General features: G+C 43.8%; 1 protein-coding gene across 2 annotated transcripts; it reads right to left on the bottom strand.

Moving 5' to 3' along the window:
• Window positions 1–723: 723 nt before the first annotated feature.
• On the bottom strand, window positions 724–20,787 carry LOC139345459 (gamma-enolase). 2 transcript variants are annotated; one of them, XM_070984052.1, is made up of 14 exons: window positions 20,330–20,691; window positions 11,930–12,088; window positions 10,650–10,735; window positions 10,026–10,121; window positions 9,595–9,653; window positions 8,069–8,138; window positions 7,236–7,369; window positions 7,031–7,122; window positions 6,781–6,911; window positions 5,949–6,146; window positions 5,660–5,861; window positions 3,564–3,672; window positions 3,421–3,479; window positions 724–1,718 (listed from the first exon to the last, which is right to left on the bottom strand). In XM_070984052.1, exons 3-14 carry the CDS (start codon window positions 10,732–10,734, stop codon window positions 1,649–1,651), a joined length of 1,305 nt encoding a protein of 434 aa, XP_070840153.1. In that variant the 5' UTR covers window position 10,735; window positions 11,930–12,088; window positions 20,330–20,691; the 3' UTR covers window positions 724–1,648. The 2 variants fall into 2 exon arrangements, with proteins under 2 accessions (XP_070840153.1, XP_070840152.1); XM_070984051.1 differs by lacking the exon at window positions 11,930–12,088 and having other exon boundaries at window positions 20,330–20,787.
• Window positions 20,788–23,409: the final 2,622 nt, after the last annotated feature.

Here is a 23,409-nt window from a genome sequence, read left to right as displayed (position 1 = left end):
CTCAAGTATTGCTCAAGTGGTACTCAAGGACTACTGGTGTACATTTAAGTATACCTGAAGGCCAAAAAGTAGCACAAGGTGTACTTTCTTCAAAAGTATCATTTAAAATTTCATCTCAGAGGAGAAGATTGTACTTTCTGTCTGACAGTTTTAGTTACTCATTACTTTTCAGATTACAATTTGTCATACTCTTCCTGTCCAGTGAAAACCACGTATCTCCAGATGTGTTGAAAGTGATTAACTGATCGATAAAGTGAAACTACTCTTCCTTCTTTAGCTCAATAAACTCTTTAAAAAGCCTCTTGGATCAGCTGAAAATGCGTCGTCACAAAGCTGAAAACAGGCTGTTTGAGCTCATCAGGCTTTTTGGAGATACGTGGTTCTCACAGACGTGCAAACATGTGATGATCTTACAGAATCTGATGCATCGCTGTAGATTAAAGCAGCCAACAGGATATAAAGCACCACCAGTGCTCACACTCATGATGTGAAGCTCAGAGCTTCGTTATGAACAATAATGAAATTATAAAACAGACGTTTTCATGTCAGACTCACTTTCAGAACAGACACACTTTGTGTGTGTTTCTGAGACAAACTGGGGGGATATTTAAAATTACAGCTGCTGAGAGAGTTTACTGATAATCACATAAACATAATTTAATTTAATTCAGGAAAACAGAACAAGAAGCAGACACAAAGAAGACAAAAAGCTTTGAACTGTGATTGAAATTGTAAATTAACATCTTTTTATTTCACATATTTTCACATTATTTTCAATGACAAGCGTTCTTTTTTTAATTCTCTTTCATCTTTTTAGACACAGCTATTCTATGGACATTCAGGGGGAACAGAAGGAATGAAGGGATTCAGGTTTTTTTGTTTTTTCTTCTTTTTCTTCAGGACTTCAAGCATAAAGGACAAATAATCAGAATCACTTCAGGGCGGGAAGAAAAAAGGGTTTGAAACTGAGAAACGGACCCGACGAGAAGGAAAAGGAGGCGAAAAGAGGTGGGGGGGGCAGAGGTGGGCGGAGTGCAGGTACGTCAGTGTCCAGGTGAGTGTGTGACACAGCTCAGTGTGTAAGTGTTCAGGTGTTTGTGTGGTTTTCTTGTTTTTTCACTCAGTCCCTGAAACTGCTGTTTTGTGTTTCTCTCTGCGAGTGCGTCGTCCTCTTTTGGTCTTTTTAAATGTATTTTCATCTCTTTCAGTTGCGTGCTTCAGTCTACGTTTTTCTATTATATCTCTACTTATTTGTCTCTCTGTTTTTACAACAATAATCTTTATTTTGGCAGCGCTGTCCTCTGGCTGTACATGAACTATTCCTTTAAAACTACAGTAACAGTGCATGTCTGGCTTAGAAATTAGATATTTTTATGGTATTCCCCTGCAAGTGCATGAGCGCAAGTTGCATTTTCGTACTCTGTGTGTGTGTGTGTGTGTGTGTGTGTGTGTGCATACAGCATCGTCTCTCTACCTATAAGTGCATAATTTCTTTTCTTTTCTTTTTTGCTTGGCTCTTTTGCTCGTGTGTTTTTTCATGATCTGTGTGATCTTACGTTGTGCATGGCTCGCTCCATGTTTGTACTGTCTGTCAGTGTGTGTGTGTGTGTGTGTGCGTGCGTGTGTGTGAGTCATTCGTCTGTCAGTTTCACAGGGCGCTGGGGTTCCTGAAGTTGTGGCCTGCAAAGCGCGCCTGGTCGCCCAGCTCCTCCTCGATCCTGCACAGAAGAAAAGACGAAGAGCGGCGAGAAATGATGTTAAAGCTGCAAAAACAACAAAAAAAGCACATTTTGATCTGAAACACAACGTTTGTCAGAGAGTGAATCATCGTCAGCGCTGAGGTGTCAGCTCTGCTCCAAAAAGTGACAAATTAAAACTTAAAAGCTAAAACCAAGCGAGCTCTTCTTCCAGCAAACCTACAAACTCCTTAAAGAGTCATTTTGGACTGAAAAGACGAAGCTGATGATCTGTTTTTCTCTTATTGTCAGCAGAGCCCACCCGTTCCCACTGAAGACATTCATCTTTAAAACACAAATATAAGTTTAATTTTTTAATAAAACAGCTGCTCACTGGATCCAACAAACAGGAGGGATCAGCACATTTGTTGGGGACTATTTTCAGAGGCGGATTAAGACACAGTTGGAGCTTTAATGAGGGGCAGCAGGAAGCTTTATGTTATGTTATGTTGTGTTGTGTTGTGTTGTGTTGTGTTGTGTTGTGTTGTGTTGTGTTGTGTTGTGTTGTGTTGTGTTGTGTTGTGTTATGTTATGTTGTGTTGTGTTGTGTTGTGTTGTGTTGTGTTATGTTATGTTATGTTATGTTATGTTATGTTATGTTGTGTTATGTTATGTTGTGTTATGTTATGTTGTGTTATGTTATGTTATGTTGTGTTATGTTATGTTTTAGATTTTAAAAGCCAAAATGAAAACAAATGAAAGAGAGAAATAAAGTCAAATACAACACTGATTATTATTTGTGTTGACTTCATATTAATGCATTTATTATGTCATAATTCAACCAAAACAAAAGAATCCAGAGTTTTTGGAGCTCATCACATAAATTAACTCATTTTGATTTAAATCTTTTTAATTGTTGGAAATTCAGTGTTGGAATTCTCCCTCTGAGAAGCGACGTGTCACCTCTCTCCAGGATAAATAACTCATTTCTCTCCTGTGCACGTGTGCACGCTTGACTGCACTGATTAGCGTTTATCACTGGTTAATGCCCCTGTAAGTCCCTCCACCCCCCCAACCTCTCCCGCGTCTCCTCGGCAGTCCAATGGGATTACAACGCTGAGCCGATCCCACCTCCTCCTCCTCCTCCTCCTCCTCCTCCTCCTCCTCCTCCTCCTCCTCTCCTGCTGCTGACTGGCTCGGACACATGGGGTGACACCGGTGCTGCTGTCGCCTGTCACGTCAATTAGCCCAGTGATGCCAAGAGCCACGTTACAGCAGAGCTGCTGGCAGATTTTGAGCCAAAAGAAGCCGCAGAGCATGTTAAAAAAGTAAGAATTAAATATTTCACTGAGCGGGAAATGATTGTACCTTCAGCAGCAGCGAGTTGCTAATTGTCATTAAAACCATGTTGTGTGCACGATGTTATTTTTGAAAAAAGAGGGGCCAAAATATCTGATTTCCAAAATACCCTGCTACGTGTAAACGTAGGCTTCAGCCATCAGGTGTGTTTCTGGGGGTGTCATCAAGGCAACTGGTTGCAGCTGAGAGATGGGAGTGGCCTTGGGTTTATAAAGCCTGCTCCAGTTTCCTGTCCCTTAGGACAGCTTTCACGTGTGCTTCCAGAAGCTCAAGCCAGACTTTAAAGGCGAAATGTGAAATTCTATGCACTTTTCGTTCTCTTTTGCATCGCAGGGTTCAGTTCAGTCAGATCAAACAGAGACGGCTGTATCTGCAGCACACTCACCTCATGAGCTGGTTGTACTTAGCCAGCCGCTCAGATCTGCAGGGGGCGCCGGTCTTAATCTGCAACAGAGAAGGTGAAGGTCTGAAGCTCAAATTATCGTCTTTGCAAACGTTCAGGAAAGCCTCCAGGTCGTGTGTGTGTACCTGTCCAGTGCAGAGTCCCACCACCAGGTCAGCGATGAAGGTGTCCTCCGTCTCTCCTGAACGATGGCTGACCATCACGCCCCAACCGTTCGCCTGAGCCAGTTTACACCTGAGACACAAGCAGACAGTTTATTCCAAAATAAAAATATATGTTGAAGGATGAACATATATGAGGGGTTTCGACCTCGGTGTCCTGATGTGATCGCATGCCTTCAACTCATAAACAAACTATGGAAAAGCATCCAGGAGGAGTGAGAGTGAGGTGACACGTTATCTTAATTTCCATTATTTTATATTTCTATTAGCTGGAAACTCTCCAGCTTATCCACCATCAACATGTGGAGGTAAAAACTGTGCACAGAGAGGCTCCTTCAGTCTGAAACACGATGCGTGATGAATAACCCAAACCCCAAACCCAGCAGGAAGCAGCCCTCATATTTTCAGTTTGTCTGTTTACCTTCGTCTTTGGCAGCAGCTGAGCGCGCTGCAGGTTTTCATGTCCTCTCATACGGCTCACACTGCTTATTCTTCTGCTTCCGTGCAGCTTTCAGATTCAACTATACATAAAGTTCACGACATGTCAGCTGCTAATTCTCAGCGTGAACGCAGGGCGCAGACTGTGCGTGAGTTCAGACGCTCATTAAAACACTGCGCACGTCTGCTTAACGTGATTATTCTCAGTGTTAATTCGTCTGACCGTGATTTACTCGTGACTGCAGCTCATTTGACACATTAACCTGCTAACCACATGAAAATGAAGGCCGCGCCGATGCCTCGGGTCAAATTTGAGGTTTTAATCAAATGAACAAGCCCACGTTCAGTTTCCCACTCAGCCCGCTGAGCTAATAGAAGAATATATCAGATTAACGATGCAGGAAGCTTTTCGCGTGACGGGCGCAATGCATCATCTTTACTGTCATCGGCGTCGTTTCCCTCATTTTATCTTTCTCCCCTCCTCCTGCTGTAATCCAGCCACACTGCCATGACTGATAGCTTCATAACCCTGAGTGACGTTTCGTTAAGTCTGAGATTGATGACACGCATTCACGACTGGAGTACACAGTCTCTCCACAAAGACATCAACAAATATGAGCAACGCGAGCAGTCCCAGCCAGCAGCATCAACGTGTTTGACTGACAGCGAATCTTCATACGAAAAAGCTCCCGTCACTTCCTGTCCTTCATTAATCTTCTGTAAAGGTCCGTTTGCCGCCGCGCGTCTTTGGCACGAGGTCAACATGGCTGACAGGTAATGATGTGAAGTGACTGACAACATGCTGGCCGCCTGTGTGTGTGTGTGTGTGTGTGTGTGTGTGTGTGCGCGCGCGTGTGTGTCCACATCTGTGAACGATGGCAGGGCAGCTGTTTCTCTCTGTATCTCCCTATAGGCCTCTCTGTCATGTCAGCCAAGATGGATGACCTTCTCTGGTCAGCCCAAGTTCACCGGCGTGCCCGAGGCGGCCATGTTTTTTTTTTTGGTGAAGAGAGTAGCAGTGTGTGTTGCGTGTGTGTAGCGTGTGTGCAGCGTTGGCACTGGCAGTGATGAGACGTGCACAGCCTGCAGGCCTCCTAATGAGGCCGATTTTATCACTTCAATGATGGATTTGACCTGTTTCTACGTTATATGTCAGTTTAATCAAAAGCAACTGAGAGCAGATGTAGCTTACACTGAACAGCAGCTCTGTGTGTTTTCAATTTGTGCATTAAAAGAAAGTCGAAATATTGGTTGTTTTCCTCTGTCAGAGGTTTGACTGCAGCTCCTTTAATGTCTTCTTGTCACAGCCTCTTCTTCTTAAATTAGAGCCTCCAGTTGTTTATCTCTGTGAACCAACTCCTAATATTTGCAGATTTTCTGGAAATCTGCTTAAATATTTGTGTTTAATTTGCTGTAAAGACACCATCGTGAGCTGACCTGACTCATTCATTTCATTCATGTCTTTATGTTGATATATATTTAATGTCAGCACACTGTGAAATCGTGCATCTAGTGAACTTTTAACACATTTAAATTTTGAAGCCTGAAATGGTGAAATATTTTAGATGGGAGCTAAAAAACTGGAGCTAAAAAAAGGTCTAGTTTTCTTTTCTTGAACGTACGCCTGTATGGCCTCAGTGACGGAGCCGATCTGGTTGACTTTGAGCAGCAGGCAGTTGCAGGCTCGCTCCTCGGCAGCTTTCTCTATTCTCTTGGGGTTAGTCACCGTCAGGTCGTCCCCCACAACCTGGATCCCCACCTGGGCCGTGAGGCGGGACCAGGCCTCCCAGTCGTCCTGGTCGAACGGGTCCTCGATGGACACCACTGGGAAGGAGGGACGAGGGGGGAAAAGTTAGTGAAAGTTGTTTTGCATCTGGCTGAAGATCAACAAAAACAGCCAATCTAGTCCACCTGGGTAGTTGTTGACGAAGCCCTGGTAGATGTCGGCCAGCTCCTCGGCAGTGATGTGTCTCCCTGAATCAGGAGGGGATTTGAAGTCCAGGTCGTATTTCCCCTCACGGTAGAACTCTGAGGCGGCCACGTCCATGCCGACCACCACCTTATCCGTGAAGCCGGCCTTCTCGATGGCCGTCTGCAGCAGGTCCAGAGCTGAGGAGTGAGACCAAGGGGGACGGAGAAGAGGGGAGCGACGGAGACGGGAGGAAACGTAAGACATAATGATGGAAATAATGATGTGCTTATTGCTTCTGTGCCCTGGGCTTTGCCTCTCAGGCTACAAACAGCCTAAAACTCAAAGTCTACAGTCTGCAATGTTGCACTGCCATTTTCTACAGTAGCCCAGAAAGGACAAACCAAACACTGACTCCAACCAGAGCCCTTTTGCAATTTCTGCATTTTTCTGTGGCCACCGTAGATTCTCCTACATGCTTGGAAAGAGGGGAGTGAGGCGCCTTCAGGTGCATTCAGTTAGCTGCAATCTGCAACCTCGCCACTAGATGCCACTGAGTCCAGCACGCTGGTCCTTTAAAGGTTACGGTGCATAGTTTCATTACTGTTACTAAAAGCTGCTACCATTGAATCAAAGCTGCAGCAAATAGAGTTCAGTCTTTTCAATGAGTGATTTCAGGATGTAAATTAATGATGATGAATTTCACCTTTACGCAGAACGTTTCATTTGACATAAAAAGATTAATTATGTCAGATTTTCTTGCCAAACCCTGAGAATCAAAGCTTCTGTAGAAGAGTGACAGACAGTCTGAGGCTGGACTTTGAAGACTCTCACCCTCGCTGTTCTCCAGGATGTTGGGAGCAAATCCTCCCTCGTCTCCCACATTGGTGGCATCCTGGCCGTATTTCTCCTGGATCACCCCCTTCAGCGTGTGGTACAGCTCCGATCCTATCCTCAACGCCTCCCTGAGAGACCGAGGGACGGAGGAAGAGACCGAAAGAGGTGGCAGGAACCAACATCAGCAGGAGAGAAAGAATCAAAGACATAAACGATGAAGGATAACTGAGGGGAAAAAAAGTCTTACTTGAAAGATTCAGCTCCAACAGGGAGAACCATGAACTCCTGCATGGCCAGTTTGTTACCTGCATGGGAACCTCCGTTTATCACATTAAAGGCCTGAAGAGAGGAGAGGAAACAAGGAGAGGAGGTGGTAGAGGGAATGAGAGGACAGAGGAAACGCATTCGCAGCTCTGCGTGTGGATGTCGTGCAGTGAGTTTCTGGGTCTTACAGGAACCGGCAGCACCAGCTCTGTGTTTCCAGCCAGGTCGGCTATGTGGCGGTACAGGGGGACGTCTTTCTCTGCTGCGCCGGCCTTACAGATGGCTAGAGACACTCCCAGGATGGCGTTGGCCCCAAACTGAGCTGTTAGACAGAAAATGAATAATGTCATTATTTGCCTTTATAACCCATCCTACGGTATTTCTGGATTAACGTTCTTTCTCAAGCAGGTTTTCCTTTGTGAGCTTTTGCAGCAGTTAAACATGTTGGAGGAGCTTCAGGTCGAGCGTGACGAGACGATGAACGTGATTCTCATTCAAGTTTTGCACTCAAAGTTCAGTGTTTATTCTGAGAAATAAAAACTAAAATATTTATTTTAGTTTTTTAAACAGTTAATAGTAACTTGCTATTTTAACCCCAATGCCGTCAGTCAGGAGAGGAGACTCTGTGACTTGAGTTCATTTTATCTGTGCAGACCTGGATATAATTGTGTTTTTCTGCACAGACAGATAATAAATTAAAATTTCTTCACAGCAGTCTGACAGCTGAAATTAATTTCTCCCAGCACTATTACTTTCACTGCTGCGTCCCCTGCAGCCAGAAACGATCACTTTGCTTGATTGTGCATTCAAATAAATGAAGAGGGCAGTTATTTCGGCCGTGTTTGGAACAGCAGCGTCTTCTTCTTGTCTGTATTTCTGCCTCTTGGTGCCACTTTGTGACAAACACGCCTTTGGTGAAACCATTTTTCAGGATGTGTGTGACTTCACGAGCGGACGCCGAGCGGGAGGCTGGTGGCCTCCGCCGACGTGATCTTAGTCGTCGCGACTTGTTTTGACTCACATTTGTTTTCTGTGCCGTCCATCTCGATCATCATGTTGTCCAGCTGCTCCTGCTCCGCCACGCTGATGCCCTGCAGACACACACGCACAGAAACACGCTGGAATAACACACACACACACATTTGTCTCTCTGACAGGACGTTCAGGAACTCAGAGCCGTTCGGCTGCTTCTTCCCGCCTGACTGATGACCGGAATTCATTTCCCGGCAAAACATCTGCTGCTGGAGGAGATTACCCATACTGCACTGCAGCGGATATCTGATTCATACTATTGTACTCACACACACTCGTACACTTTCTTACACTCACAGCCACACACACACCTCATTCACTTTTCCTGTCACTCGCTCACTCACTCACAGTTTTTTCTCACACAGACATATTGTCATCATCTTTCTTTCCCAGTATCTATGCACACACACACACACACACACACACACACACACACACACACACACACACACACTTTACTCCACCGTTACCGATAGCTGAAAAGACTTTATCTTATTCTCACAGCTTCCTGTTTGCCCATCCAGATGTGATCTGCACATCGATCGACTGAACCTGCGCTCAGCGCCACCTGCTGTTCAAGGTCATTTTGTTCACATTTAAAGTCCAAACGGGACATTTTCAGCCTCACTAACTGACACGGTCTGACCCTGAGACATCCATGACATCACTCACAGGTTTCTAAAGGGATGTTTGAAGCCTGGGGTCATCTTCGTCAAGCCCCTTTTTGCCCAGTTCTGTTAGAATTATGATGATTTTCTAAGGATTTCCCCTTTAAAATTAAGACTAGATCATAGTTAAGATAAAAGTTATTCACAAAGCGTCTTAGCCCTTAAGAAAAACCTGTTAGGAGGACTTTTCAAAGGGTTTCTTCAGCAGAGGAGAAGATGGCAGAAAGACAAAGAGGTTGTAGAAACAGTCGCCAAACACTCGAGTGAGTTAATGAAACGCTGCAGATTAGATGGCGATAATGTTTGTGGTCGATCTCATTAGATGCGCTCAGATCTCCCACCAACACAATAACATCAGCAATCACAGAAACTGATGAAGCCTGAGTCATTCCCCCCGTTAACAGATCAGTCAAATAGATTAAGTGCTGAAATCACCAGCATGGTCAATAAATGGAAGAACTGTTAGCATGTGAACAAATGGCTGTGCAGGTAGGCCTGTGTTTGCAGACGGTCTGTAGGCTGCTTTTAATGTGCGCCTTATTATTTATTCAACATGTCCATCGTTCATCACATAAAACAGGATTCATAATTACAGCATGTCTCAACAGAGACTACATGGCTTCATCATCCGGTCAATGGCCAGCATCACTAAGAGTGCATTTTTATCTTTGAACTAATCACAGATTTTAACTCACGCAAGCGCTTTTTGTTGAAATACTGCCAAAAAAACAAATTTCACTGGTGCTATAACGTGAAAAACTGGCAATTGAAAAGAACAACAGTCAGACTTTGTATATTTAAATGTGGCTGTTGACAAATACACTGTGTTAACATTTTGGTGACTTACAGAGGCTATAAGAGCGGGACCCAGAGTATCGTTGATGTGCCCGACTGCCTTCAAAACACCTGGAGGAGAGAACAAATGAAGGTAAGTGAGTCAGAAAAGGGAAATTACAGCAACTAGAACGAGAGCTGGAGGAGGAAACGGACAGGTAGAGGGAAGATTTAATACAAGCTCTGCAACTCAAAGCAGATGTTAGCCTTCTTTTTTTTTTTTAGCGTATTGTTTCGGTTTTTCTGATGCACCTGGACTTTATGGTTGAGTCTTCTGGCTCTCATCAACCATCTTAATATTAAACCTCACGTCCCCATTTTCAGCGAACAAGCTCCGTTAAAAGGCTAGTTTGACACTGTCATTGATGTCACTATCATGATGTCTGCATGCTAAATTAAGCTAGTGCTAGCAGGCAGTTAGCTTCAGTTGACCTGTCTCCGTACCTTTGCCCTTATAGCGGCTCTTGTCTCCATCTCGGAGCTCCAGAGCCTCGTAGATCCCTGTGGATGCTCCACTGGGCACCGCAGCCCTGAACAGACCTGACGATCGGACAGAAGGGGAAAGAATGAAGGTTTGAAACGCGAGAAATGGACAAAGGAGAAGAGGAAAGTATTGCGCGGTTCATAGTTTTAAATGTGCTCATTTTTCTTTGCTCGACTTCAGTTCCAGGATTGTGATGTTCAAGTGTTCATCTGTGCGTTGCCATTTCACACATTTCATCCTCTACAGTAACTTCTGACAGAGAAATCTAAATAAATCTAATCTAATCTCAGCAGTAAATAAAGTTTAAAGTAAAATTTCATTAATTTGACATCTTCATCGTACAGAAAACTCCAACCCCCAACTTTCACTGAACTGGGAACTGATTGATCTGGACAGAGGTCAAATGACGGTCGTTTGATGTCAGAAACAATTTACAATTACAGCCCAGATGCTGTTGCGCTGCCAAGCTTTCTTAATGCTCTTTGGCAAATTTCTGACATGATTAATGCGAGCAGACACCGTTGTGGTGAGCATCATGTTATTTTCTTCCTCTGATATTTGCAGACAGGCGTGGCAGCGGTCACCTTTCTCTGTGCGAAGGTCCACTTCCACAGTGGGGTTTCCCCGGGAGTCCAAGATCTCCCTGGCAACGATGCTGACGATCGACATCCTGAGAGACACGGAGAAGAAAAGAGGCTTCGTTATGATGTTTTATCCTGTGATGTGTGTTACGAATCCTGATGGAGAGACGGTTGGTTTTTGACGGTTATATTGACGGTTATGTCGACTTCAGACTGAACTGAAAAAGAGGGAGAAAGGAGAAGGGAGAGAGAAATCTTCATGGCCAAGAAGGTCTATTTTTACACTGTGCATACACACACACACACACACACACACACACACACACACACACACACACACACACACACACACACACACAGAACAGCCTGCCAGGGGAGACATGAAACACCATCACTGCAGATTCACGGTGAAAATCAAAGTTCACCACAGAGGATTGTGTAGTGTCCTCACATACAAACACGCACACACACACACACACACACACACACACACACACACACACACACACAGTCATTTTTCCATCATTTTTGGGGACATAACATTTCCTGGGGACTTACCCTAACCAGAACCAGAACCTAACCCCACCTGAACCTTAACCCAAGTCTTTACCCTAAAATTTAGTGATTTGCATGAGGGAGATTTAAACAGCGTATTCTTCTTACATAGAGACTTAGTGGCAGATCTGTTGTATTCAATTGCATTATGGGAATGTGTGTAGTATGCGTTGATAAAACACCCCACCTGAGAACAAATTGGGCCATTTTTTTGACAGATTGGCAGTTTTGAGGCTGTGAAAACAGATTTATGCCCCCACAGCATGAGTAATACATGGCCACACACACTGCATTTGCTTTTCTGTCTCTGGAAGCAGTTTGCAGTAAAAGTCCCCAGAAACAGAGTAAATTATGCATCTGTTTGCGTTGCTTTCATCCATGCTTGAAACTGGTGATATTCTCTATTTTTCTTATTGTCAACAAAGCCAAGTAGTGTATGTGTCATGGAGCTCCATGTCAACAATCATCATGCTGCTGTTCCCAATACCAGCTCTACTAAATAAATAGAGCTCCAAATGTGTATTAATCCACCACTGAAAATAGTCCCCAGAAAATCCTCAGTGTCCCAGTCCAACACCCTATTTAAACAGGAAATATACTGGATTAGGGGCGGTTAAACTATCACAAACTCAAAGAATGATGAGCTAGCGCCTCAGTATCCTGCTAAAATGGACAGAGACAGACGACAGCCTTCACTGGATATTCTGTCTGCACTCTCAGGCTTTTACCTGCTTAAATAAAGAAAACCAGAAGAGTGGTTCTACGGGTGCATTTTAGCCATCAGTCTGATCCTGGTGCTGCCTTCACAATCACTGCATGTTCTTCTTTCAACCGCGGCTGTTTACTGCTGTCGCTTCTTCCCTCCCAGGAGAGCACTCTGGAAAATCCTGCAGCAATAACGCAGGAAAGACGCATCTCTGGGTCCCATCTGATGCTTTGAAAAACAACTTCACCACAAGAGCATTCGTCTGAAGAGGTTAGTGCACGGCAGCTTCAACCTCTGCTCAGAAATTTCCTGAAGTGTTCCTGAGTCCATGCAGTAATCTCCTTCATCCAGTCATGGGTTCACAAAGTGGTGAACCTCGCTCCATCCTCTATGAGCTTTCATGACACTATCACCTGTTACCAATGAGCCTGTTTACCTGTGGAACGTTCCAAACGGGTGTTTTTGGAGCGTTCCACATCTTTCCCAGTCTGTGAAACGTGTTGCTGCATCAGATTGATACAAAAATCAATGAAGCTGATGAGGAAAAACATTAAATATATAGTCTCTGTGCTGTTTTCAGATGAGATTATGTTACTGTTACTGTAAATAGTTTGAAACTCACTGGTTATTGAGACCATAAGAGGGATTTTACACCCAAAGTGATGGATTTTCAAATAGCAAGACATATTCAGATTAGATGTGATCTCAAGGACAGAAATCAGATTTAATTTAAAGAGCACCTGCTTTATGTCCAAAATAAGCTCATTTCACTGTGCAGCCCTTTCTTAGTTTCACTTCTGATCATTAACATGAAAGGACTGGTTTCTCACTGCGAGAGACTGAACTGCTCCACACCACAGATTAAAAATGCATCAATTCTGTTTGATGCATTTTAAATTTCTGTATCACTGTGACATTACTAACGCGCTCAGACCTAAAGTCCGAAACATTATGAGCTTGTTCCTCACTGTCATTTCACTATCATCCATACTGATCTCCTCCGTGAGTGTTTTCCCTCGTCGTCCTCGTTGATATTCCACGCACGCAGCACTGCAACGATATGTCAAAAAAGGATTTTCATGCCTTTCTCGTCTCTGTAGCGTATGAATACTTCATCGATCGGTGAGGAGCCAAATCTGGCTCCCTGCTGGCTTGCAGAAACGTGTCACTGTACTGAAGTTGTCCTTTCAAATACAGCAGAGATTCATAGCAGAGGGCGTGTCAGCTCCTGTAGAGACGTCTTTTCTCATTGTTCCTCTTTAGTGTGCATTAATCAGTGCAAAACTACACTGTGTTTCCCTCAGAGAACAAACCAGATATGTGCCGTTTGAAGTCAAGTCCATGGGGAAATCGTATTTCATGCTGCAGTGGTTTAAAGCTTCCTTTTTTCATGTTGAGTTCGAAGTGCAGGTGCAGATAATTACATTAATGGTGGCTCAGTTTCACTAACGCCAACACGCACATTACAGGGCGTGTATCCGTAAAAAAAGGCAACAATAAAAGATTCATACAGCAAAGTCGATGCTTTCTGTTGATACAGAAATGTAGGCAGAAACTCCTCACACCAGTGTGTGTTTGTTGGTGAGCACAAAGGAAATAACCAACAAGTCCTCCAAATTAAATGCTAAAATCCATGTTTGTCCGTGCCGCCAAGAACAACATTTAATTAGATTTAAGCACAAAAGTGACTCGTTAGGATCATGGTTTGGGTTAAAGTTAAAGCTTTGTCCTCATGGTGAGAATAATAAAGAATCGGATGTTGTTTTGACACACAAACATCGTCCCTACCTGGATGTTTTCGCTCTATAACGTCACCTGACTTCCTCCTTCCTGTCATATTTACCTCAGTTCCAAGAGGTTTTATTAAACATTTCATTCACATCATCATCAAGATGATGTGTTTGGGTTTTGGTAATGTGTCACAGCCCTTCAAAACTTTGCTTTTCTTCTGATTTGTGAAACTGTGAAGCCAATTCTGCAACCTTAGCAGGATTTATTTTGTTATTTGCAGGTCAATACATGATGTCTACGTGTTGACTGACCAAACGTGACCCGCTTCAGCGTGTTTTCTTCTCTTTGCCTCTTAAAACGAAGATGTGTTAGCTTTAGCTGAGTGCATGAACGACACTTTGCCACTTTTTTCTTCAAGTGAGGAAAAGAACATTTTGAGTTCACATAATCTGTGTGAAATTACATGTTCACGCGCTCTGAAGATCAAGGAATAAAGTGCATGTCGTGCAGGACAGCCAATAAAAACAAGTGGAACGTTTATGACTTTTAAGGTGCGTTGATGATGTCAACATGATGCAACAGCCGCACAGTGAATTCAATGATCTTCCTTCAGTCTATAGGCAGCCAACTTTAACTTTAAAAAGATGAAAAGGCAGCAAAACGTCACTCATCACTCACTCCTCTGTTCGTTAGCTTAGCTACGTTTCCACAGCCCGTCAGCTCTGCTTGACCTCCACCTGCACTGCAGCCTTTGCTCTGAATGGATGTTTCAAATGTTGAATGAATGAAATAATTCAAAGCACAAACTGCTTGTGTTCATTCACCTGATGCCACATTAATTACAATCGACTAGATTCGTGGTGGCATCCAGTAATTCTTAGCTAGATGTTCGGCTGACTGCCTCATGTTGTTCTCCACAGTCTAACGTGATCGTGTAACAGTTGACTCGTGTGTAAACTTGCCGCCATAGAAACAGTGATAACATAACCTTCAGACGAGCTTTTTAATGGCGGGGTCTCTCTTTGTATCATCTGTTATTTTGTCTTTTGTCTTAGCTCCTCTGTAATTTCTCTTGGTGTTTATTTGACTCACAGCCTGAGACATTTAAAGCTGTGCATTTCTTCTTTGCTAGCCTCCCTGCTACCTTTCATCTCTTCCTCCGGGACATAAATCCTCCCGTGTGTTGCTTTTAACCTGCCTCTCAGTCACATTACTCCTCCTGTCTTCCCTTCCTGTCCTCTGACTCCTTCGCTCAGCACTCCTCTTTCGTACCTCCTCTGTCCTTCTGAGCGACTCAGGGATATTTCCGTCCATTTTCACAACTGCTCTGAACCTTGTTCCCCTCAATGCTGGTCCATTACGATGTCGGCGACCTACGAATTTGTGCTTATTCAGTTCTTACACTCATTGTAAGTCACAGAGGATAAAAGCGTCAGCAAAATGTATAAATGGTGCTCAGCATAAGAAACAGCAGATAAGGCGCCTGACTCGCCGCCAGCATACAGAAACTTCCACACACGGAGTCAAGGGGATTGATGCGTGGGTGATTTTCTCCACTGGCCTATATTAATTTTATGGTGTTTCTTCTCTCTCTCTCTCTTTTATGTTGCTGTTTTGAAGCCCCACCCTAGACTACTGCAGTTTTCCAAACACCCTCCTGAGGGTGGAGCAGCAGTATGCAGAGCGCATGCCAGCAGTTTTACATCAGAAATTCTGCAATTTCTCCTTTTTTCTCTCGTTCCCGATCGCATCTTCAAAGCAGGCACTTTGAGAGTATATATATTACATATTCACAAATATTCTTAACCCAGTGAAATTTAGTCAGCATGTGTTTACATGACAGACATAAATATCTGTGATACATTAAATGCTATTTCAAAGAGTCTGCAGCCATGCTAGCAGCTCTGTGAGGCAGCACAGTGTCGCTTTGAGCTAGATGCTAACGTCAGCATGCTAACTCACAGTGACAATGCTGACATGCTGATGTTTGGCTGATAATATTTACTGTCATCATCTTAGCCAAGTGTGTTAGAATGCTATCATTTGCTAACTGGCACTGAACACAGAGTATGTCAGTTTTGCAGAGTAGTGGATTAATGTCACGCTCCTTAGTGTGGCTAAAAGTATTAGCTACGTGTCAACTCATGGTGCTGTTCCTCTAGTGGCCACTAGATGGTCCCTCAGGGAAATCTCAGAGATTAGTGACTGAAAAAACTTCTCTAGTATTTTTAAGATTTAAAGGGAAAAGTTTGGAAAAAGTGGTGGCTACAAATTTTCATGATTGATTGATTGATGATTGATTCATTTTAACTTCCCCAACTCAAACAGTCAAACAGTCCTACAGCACAGAGAAGCGTGAAGCACTCCATCTTCAATCACAATCTATTTACATTAATAACTTTCAGGGCCTTTGTCGTGAAGTGTGGAGCAATAAAGGGACGTTAAAGTCTTTGTGAGCCGATCTGTAACAATGACGTCAGAAACACCTGAAATCAGAAACGTCTTCAGAAATCCTGCAGATTTCAGACAGACAGCGTCTTAATGCAACAAAGACGTCGAGTAAAGAGCTAAAACATTTTGCTTTGTCACCCTCAACTGTGCAGTGTGTGCGTTTGTGTGTGTGTGTGTATGTGTGTGTACTGTCACAGCAGCAATTATGACGGGAGCAAAGGATGAAGCTAAGGTGACCCTGACCCTAACCCGAAGGTGGTGGATTTTTCATGCCCTTCCTGTCCAATGAAAACTATGTATCTCCAAAACTGGAATCATGAATTTGAATGTGAACGTTTGTGATAAACTGAAGGATGACGAGTTCCTTCATTTCTGGAGAAAATTCTCCTCTTCTTCAGCTCAATAAACTCTTTAAAAAGCCTCTTGGATCAGCTGAAAACAGGCTGTTTTTCTGAGCTTGTCAAACTTTTTGGAGATACGTGGTTCTCACAGGACGGCCATGCTGCAAACATACGATGATTTTACAGATTATGATGCACTGCTGTAGATTAAAGCAGCCAACAGGATATCAAGCAGTTCAAATGAGCTCAACCTGAAACATACAGCAGCTAAATGCAGCAAACACATGAATGCAGTCTGTTACTTTTGATACTTTAAGTAAAATATGTTGCTAATATTTATGTACTTTCACTTTAGTACTGAATGCAGTACCACTAGTTGTAGTGGAGTATTTTCACTGCGTGGTATTAAATGGTTGGATGTCGGTCATGTATGCACGACACCAGCGAGGTGTTTCTCAATATTTTCTGCACACACTTGTCTCGTATCGATAAACACACGTTCCTCCTTTCCAGCCTGTCACCACCTCAATGAATTTAACTCATCACTCCTCTCTCGATCTCCATCTCTGTCTATGTCTCTCGCCCAGTGCTGTTTGTGCACGTTGCTCTGAGTTACGTAAGCTCTACAGCAGCAGCAGCAGCAGAGAGGGAGGACACCCATGAACGCACCACACCACACCTACCAGAGACTGCAGTGCTCAGCAGAAAATATACCAGCACTGAAAGAAAAAAAAAACACGTGAGCCGGGGAGCCGGAGTGAATAAGGGAGAGAGGGATGGAGGCACGCAGGGAGAGGACAGGGAGGACGGTATATCATCATTATATCTACAATATCGCTGTGTGAGGAGAGAGAGGAAAAGATAAAGGCTTGGAGTATGGAGGGAAAGAGGATAGACTGCAGAGGGAGAGACAAATGCAGATGGATGAAGAAAGAGAAAGAGGAGAGGAAACTAAATCTCGCACAGGCAGAGAAGATGGAAGGGCTGTAGATAAAGCAAGAGAGAAAAAATAGAGTGAAGGATGCATAAAAATGCTCAATATCTGCATCCCGCTTCGTTTCAGTCCGATTCAGTTCAAGCCTCAAAGATTAAAGGGACACTCCGCCTATTTTACACACCAGATCAGCTCACTCACTCAGAATCAGCTGTCTGATGCTTTCTTTTCTAAAGTCTGAAAAAAATAACCCTGGTGATGTCATCAGGGCAACTTTATAGCCTTATATACTGTGACTGGAAAAAAGGTCAAGATATCGGGGCCACTCGTCCACCTCTTTTGTCTCTTGCAGATGATGCAGAGCACCCCTTTAAATGACATCAGATACACTCATTGCAGACATGAAAACACTTCCCAGAATTTGCTTTGGGAGCTTATATTAGGATTTGTCAGACACAACATTCAGAGCTGGCCCCTCCTCGGTGGCTCAGCAGCCCCTCTGGGCTCTGCTTATCATCTGGTACCTAGCTTTTACACCCTGCACGCTGTTGGTGGCCGGGGGGCTGCACACCTACTGCCCAAAGGTCGACGCCCAGAAACACCGCGAACACAGCAAAATAAGAAGACGCAGGCAGAGTTTACAGATACAGACACGGTGGGTCCGAAGTGATGATTGAGATGACTTACTTATTGTCGTTTTTTAGTAAAATCCTCAAACCAGCTGTTTTCTTTAGAATGAAAAATTGCTTCAAAGTGTAAATCAAGAGCTGAATTGGAAACATTTCACTGATAAACAGCTAATAAAGCTTTGAAATTACAGACCAAAAAAAGCTGCTGAGTGGGAGCAGCCAAAGGTTGGTCTCAACATAGAAACACCGAAGTCTCCTGGATGATTTGATAATACGACAGGTTTACATTGTAGCCATCACTTTGAATGGTCTCTGCTTCTTCTTCTTTGGTACATCTAATGACTCTAAACACTACAATACCCATGAGGCTGTGTGGAAAAGCTTGTCAGAGCTGGAAAGAGCTCAGAAAGGTTTTTTTTTTAAGCATTGCTGAATTCATCCAAAATTAACCCAGAATCCACAACAGAACTGAACGAACACTATGATGAAATAACTATAAAAAAAACACAGCTGTGTCGCGTACAGTAGGTCAACAACTTATTATTTAACAGATTAAAGCTAAAAATTAATTTTAGGATTTTAAGCTGGAAATTATGATTAATTGGAAAAACTTTTTTGTACGCGGCACTTCCAAATAAATGTGATGAGAAAGGAAGAGACACATAGGAAATGGCTAATGGATGGAGGGAGAGAGCAAATGAAGGCAGGGAGGAGTGAAGAGAAAAAGACAGAAAGGAGGAACAGACTTAAATATAAATATCAGAGAGAGAGAGAGAGAGACATAAGAACGGCCAAGAGGAAGGAGAGAGAGAGAGAGTGATGGAGGACGAAATGGAAAGTGAGTGAAAATGAGGCAGGGCGAGAGAGATAGAGAGACAAAGAGACGAGGAGAGAGAGAGATAAATAATTAAATGACCCTATTTGGCTGGAGAAGAGAGGAGAAATGGAGGGATAAAGAGAAGGAAGATGAAGAGGAGAACAGAAGGCTGATCACTGCACGTATGGCAGCCGCGCGCGCGCACACACACACACACAGGAAGTGGAGCACTCTTACACACATATATAGCTTGAACTTGCAATTATCTCAAGTACTTTGACGCACATACTTCACATCCACCCACACGTCACACGGACTCGACCATGTTCCTGCTGCCACAGTACACATAAACAAACACACACGCATGCTGCACGCTTTCAGGCTTCACACACGCACGCGCAAAATCACACAAACACACACATTCCCATGCATGCCATATTAAAAGACATCAAACACACACACACACACACACACACACACACACACACACACACACACACACATACACACCAGACCATAATTGATAATCATTGATTGCCACCTAATACTCTTGCAGCTTAAACACACACTTCCCAGCCATTTTCCAAGAAATCACACACACACACACACACCACCCATCTAACACTTGACATACCAAGGACTCAAACATAATTGACTGTCTGATCCCATCACACACACACACACACACACACACACACACACACACACACACACACACATACACACACACACACACACACACACACACACACACACACACACACACACACACACACACACACACACACCATATTCCTGCAGCCAAAACGCACACCTAAATAAACACACATGAATACACACACACACACACACACACACACACACACACACACAGACACACTTGACGGTCGTTTTCCAAAAAATCAGAGCGAAAATACATGCACCAAAATCACACACATCACACACACTTTCCTGTGCCTGCTATTTTAAAACACATCAACAGTCTAACACACACACGCTTGACTGCAGGATCCACTCATACACACACATACTCCTTTCGCACACACACACACACACACACACACACACACACACACACACACACACACACACATTTGACTGCCATGAAGAAATATCACATTCACACATACACACAGTAACACCTGACACATCTACACACATATACAGATATACTATATATGCACACACACTCTTTCACACAGATATACACATAAACACACACACGCGACAGCCATTTTCCAAGGAATCAGAAAAAATGCATAAAGCAAACACACACACACACACACACACACACACACACACACACACACACACACACACACACACACACACACACAATAACACCTACAAGTGAAGCATTTCTATCTCACAGCATCATTCTGCATCCTTCCTTCACTGAGCAGCAGCCAATCAATATCAATCAATACGAGATCAAAGAGAAGAAGAAAAAACAATGGATGCAAAAACACAAAATCTCTGGAGTGGATGAAAAGAGGAAGAGAGGATTTCCTGCCTTTACCTGCCGCCCGTGTGTGTGTGTGTGTGCGTTCTGCCTTTCACGGCGACCGAGAAAATACTGGAGAGGCAGAGCGAGAGAGACGGAGAGGGAGAGGAAAACAGGAGGGGAGGAGGGGGGTGAGATGTGTGACAGAGGGGGGAGGGGAGATGACTCAGAGGGAGATGGAGAGAGGAAGAGGAGGAGAAGAGGAGGGTTAATTAAAAAGGAGGAGATGGACGGAGGGGTGGGATGAAGGGATAAGGATGGGGTGCAGAGGCTCGTCGCCCGACAGAGGAGGTAAAAATAGATGAAGGGAGGACCGGGTCCCTCTCGCTGTGTGTGTCCCTGTCTTCCTCTCCGGTGCTGCAGTGGGGTTCAGTCGATGTATATACAGTTACATAATCCATCCTTCTCCACCACACTCAGACATGATGATGCTCGGTGTGTGTGTGTGTGTGTGTGTGTGTGTGTGTGTGTGTGTGTGTGTGTGTGTGTGTGTGTGTGTGTGTGTGTGTGTGTGTGTGTGTGTGTGTGAGCATTTAACCACACAGGCACTGGAAACAATGCAGCTGCAGAAATCCCTATGAAAGAGGAGAAGGCGCTTTGCTACAACGTCGCTACATGATCGATTTATTTGGATTTGTCTGGCTCCTTGGTCAGTCCCTCGATAACTGCTGATACTCAGTGTGCCCTTGAGCAAGGCACTCAAAGCCTAGTTGATCCAAGTGTGCTGCCAGGTTACTGCCAAAAGAAAGATGAAGATCAGCATCCAAAATCAACAATCCTTGCGTGACAAAAGTCGTTTTTGGAAACATGCAAATTAGCTTTATTTCCAGCATAAATAAGAAGACTGGTATCAATCTCATGTCTGTGTGTTAAGTACTCAGCTGAAGAAGTTAGCCTAGCTTAGCATAAAGCCCGGAGAAATGGGTGAAACAGCAAGCCTGGCTCTTAAATCTATACCTATTGGCACCTTAACACATATCTCATTTGTTTAATCCGTGGGCTACACAAATACATCAGGGTTTTCGGCAGTGTTACGTGTTATTTCTTGGCAAGCGACAGCTGGGTGCCGTGCGGCTTCCCAGAATCTTGTCATCACAATGTGGTTGCCAGGTTTTGCATCATCGCACCTGTGCAGCGGACAAAACCAGGGTTCAGCAGCCTTATCTGGCAACCCACACTATAACCAGAGAGACAGCGCAGAACAAATGGACAGATCGAGGAAGTGCTGTTTGTCAAAAAATAGTTCAAAGCCTCACAGTTGCTTCATGCCAACAAAGTAATTGTTAGTTTATCTATTGGCTAAAATCATGAGGTTTTCAGCTCTGATTTTCACATTTTTGGAAATCCGCTCTTACCCTCTATGAGAAATGAGTAGTAATTTCTCTAAGTTGACCTATAACATCCACACGTTTACCATTTTTCTTTTGCTTTTTGGTCCATAGGTATCCACCCATGTAGGAAGGTGGAGTTTCCATTCTTGATATAGCCATCTAAGCTCTGGTGGATCGACTGACAATGGGTCACCAGACCAGTTTGAAGAAAAATCAAATATTTTGGCAGCAGGTCAAAGGTCTGGAACAGGCGGTAACCTCTGGGGCTGAAAAATGAAGCCAAGTGCCAAAAACTGCAGTTCCTTGAACGGCCACTCGGGGCTTGATCCAAAGTTGAATCAATTCCCATAGACCCCCATTTAAAAGCCCCAACTTCACAGTAAAAATAAAGACGTTTACAGCCTGGTACAAAGAATGGTTTTAGTCTCTATGGTTGCTGTCATTTAAATTGCGTTAAGGCATAAAGTTTTGTATAATTTTCGACATCATCGCCTCTTCCTCCATTTTTGGATTAGCCGAGCAGCGACAGCTGGAGTCACTAATGTCTTCAGAAACCTGACGTCACAGAGACTACGTCCATGTTTCATACAGTTTAGGTCTGGAAGCAGAGACTGAGGTTAGCAAGCGGCTAGCAAGCTAGCAGAGGAAGCTAGCTGCTCTCTGTTTTGTTTTGGTGAAGTAGGCCTGACAGATGGTCTAACTTCAAACTGTGGTTCAACTGTTGAATAGGAACTACATTTAGGGATGTCAGGAATGAGTATTTTCAGCGGCCATATCTCATTGGATTACAGCAGTTTCACTGATATAATCAATAATATATTATATGCAGTATAACTTACATAAATTAAGGTGTCATAAGAGTACTATGACGATTGATTGAAGGTAAAGTGCTACAGTCAGCACATTATACGCAACACACAAACTAGAAAATACACTGTATGAGTTGTAGTAAAACTAAAAAATCCTGCACCTTCATCGTGTTTGGCAGCAACAGTAAACGTGTTTCAGACGAGTTCTGTGCATTTGTTTTACGTCCTTTGTTCACTGCAAAATCATGTTGAGCTGCGTCCTTGCTGCTCTAAAAACAGACCGGTGAAGTTGTTAATGCCGACTGGAGGGTGACGCTGATACACATTGACAGGGCAACGGGGTGAAGCCAGAGTGTGTTTGGTGTGTGTGCTCATTGCTCATGTCTTTGTGTGTTACCTTTGTGTATGACAAAATATATCTGCATGGGTGAATATTATCCTGGTGTAGGCTACCACTTTCTCTATTAATGTGTGTTCCTGTGTGTGAGTGATTTGTGGATGTATATGTATATATGTATTATGTATATAGTGTGTGGGGGTGTGTTAGAGAGAGTGTGTGTGTGTGTGTGTGTGAGAGAGATAATCTATAATTAAATTCCTGAGTTTAATGGGATTATCTTTGGGAGACAAGCAGCACAACGTCCTTGACATCCATCCCCCTGGTTAGTCACGGGTGAGCGACTGATAGAGACACACACGCACATTCAGAGAGAGAGGAAGATGAAGAGGCTGTGAGAGGGAAGAGAGAAACCAGGAGGCAGCAACAAAGAGAGGAAGGAGAAAAAAGAGCAGCGAGGAGAGATCAAAGTGCGATGAAATGCTTGTGAAGTGAGAGAAAGAGAGAAGCCATCCGGAGGGAAAGGGTAATGGAGAAGTGCCTTGCATTGTAATTATCTCATTTTCTGCTGTGTTACCGCTGAAGGTCGGCTGGCCTTTCCCTCAGCGAGCTCCCGTC

This window comes from Chaetodon trifascialis, chromosome 17 (genome assembly GCF_039877785.1).
Source record: "Chaetodon trifascialis isolate fChaTrf1 chromosome 17, fChaTrf1.hap1, whole genome shotgun sequence".
NCBI lineage: Eukaryota > Metazoa > Chordata > Actinopteri > Chaetodontiformes > Chaetodontidae > Chaetodon > Chaetodon trifascialis.
This window is presented reverse-complemented; position numbering and strand designations above follow the sequence as displayed.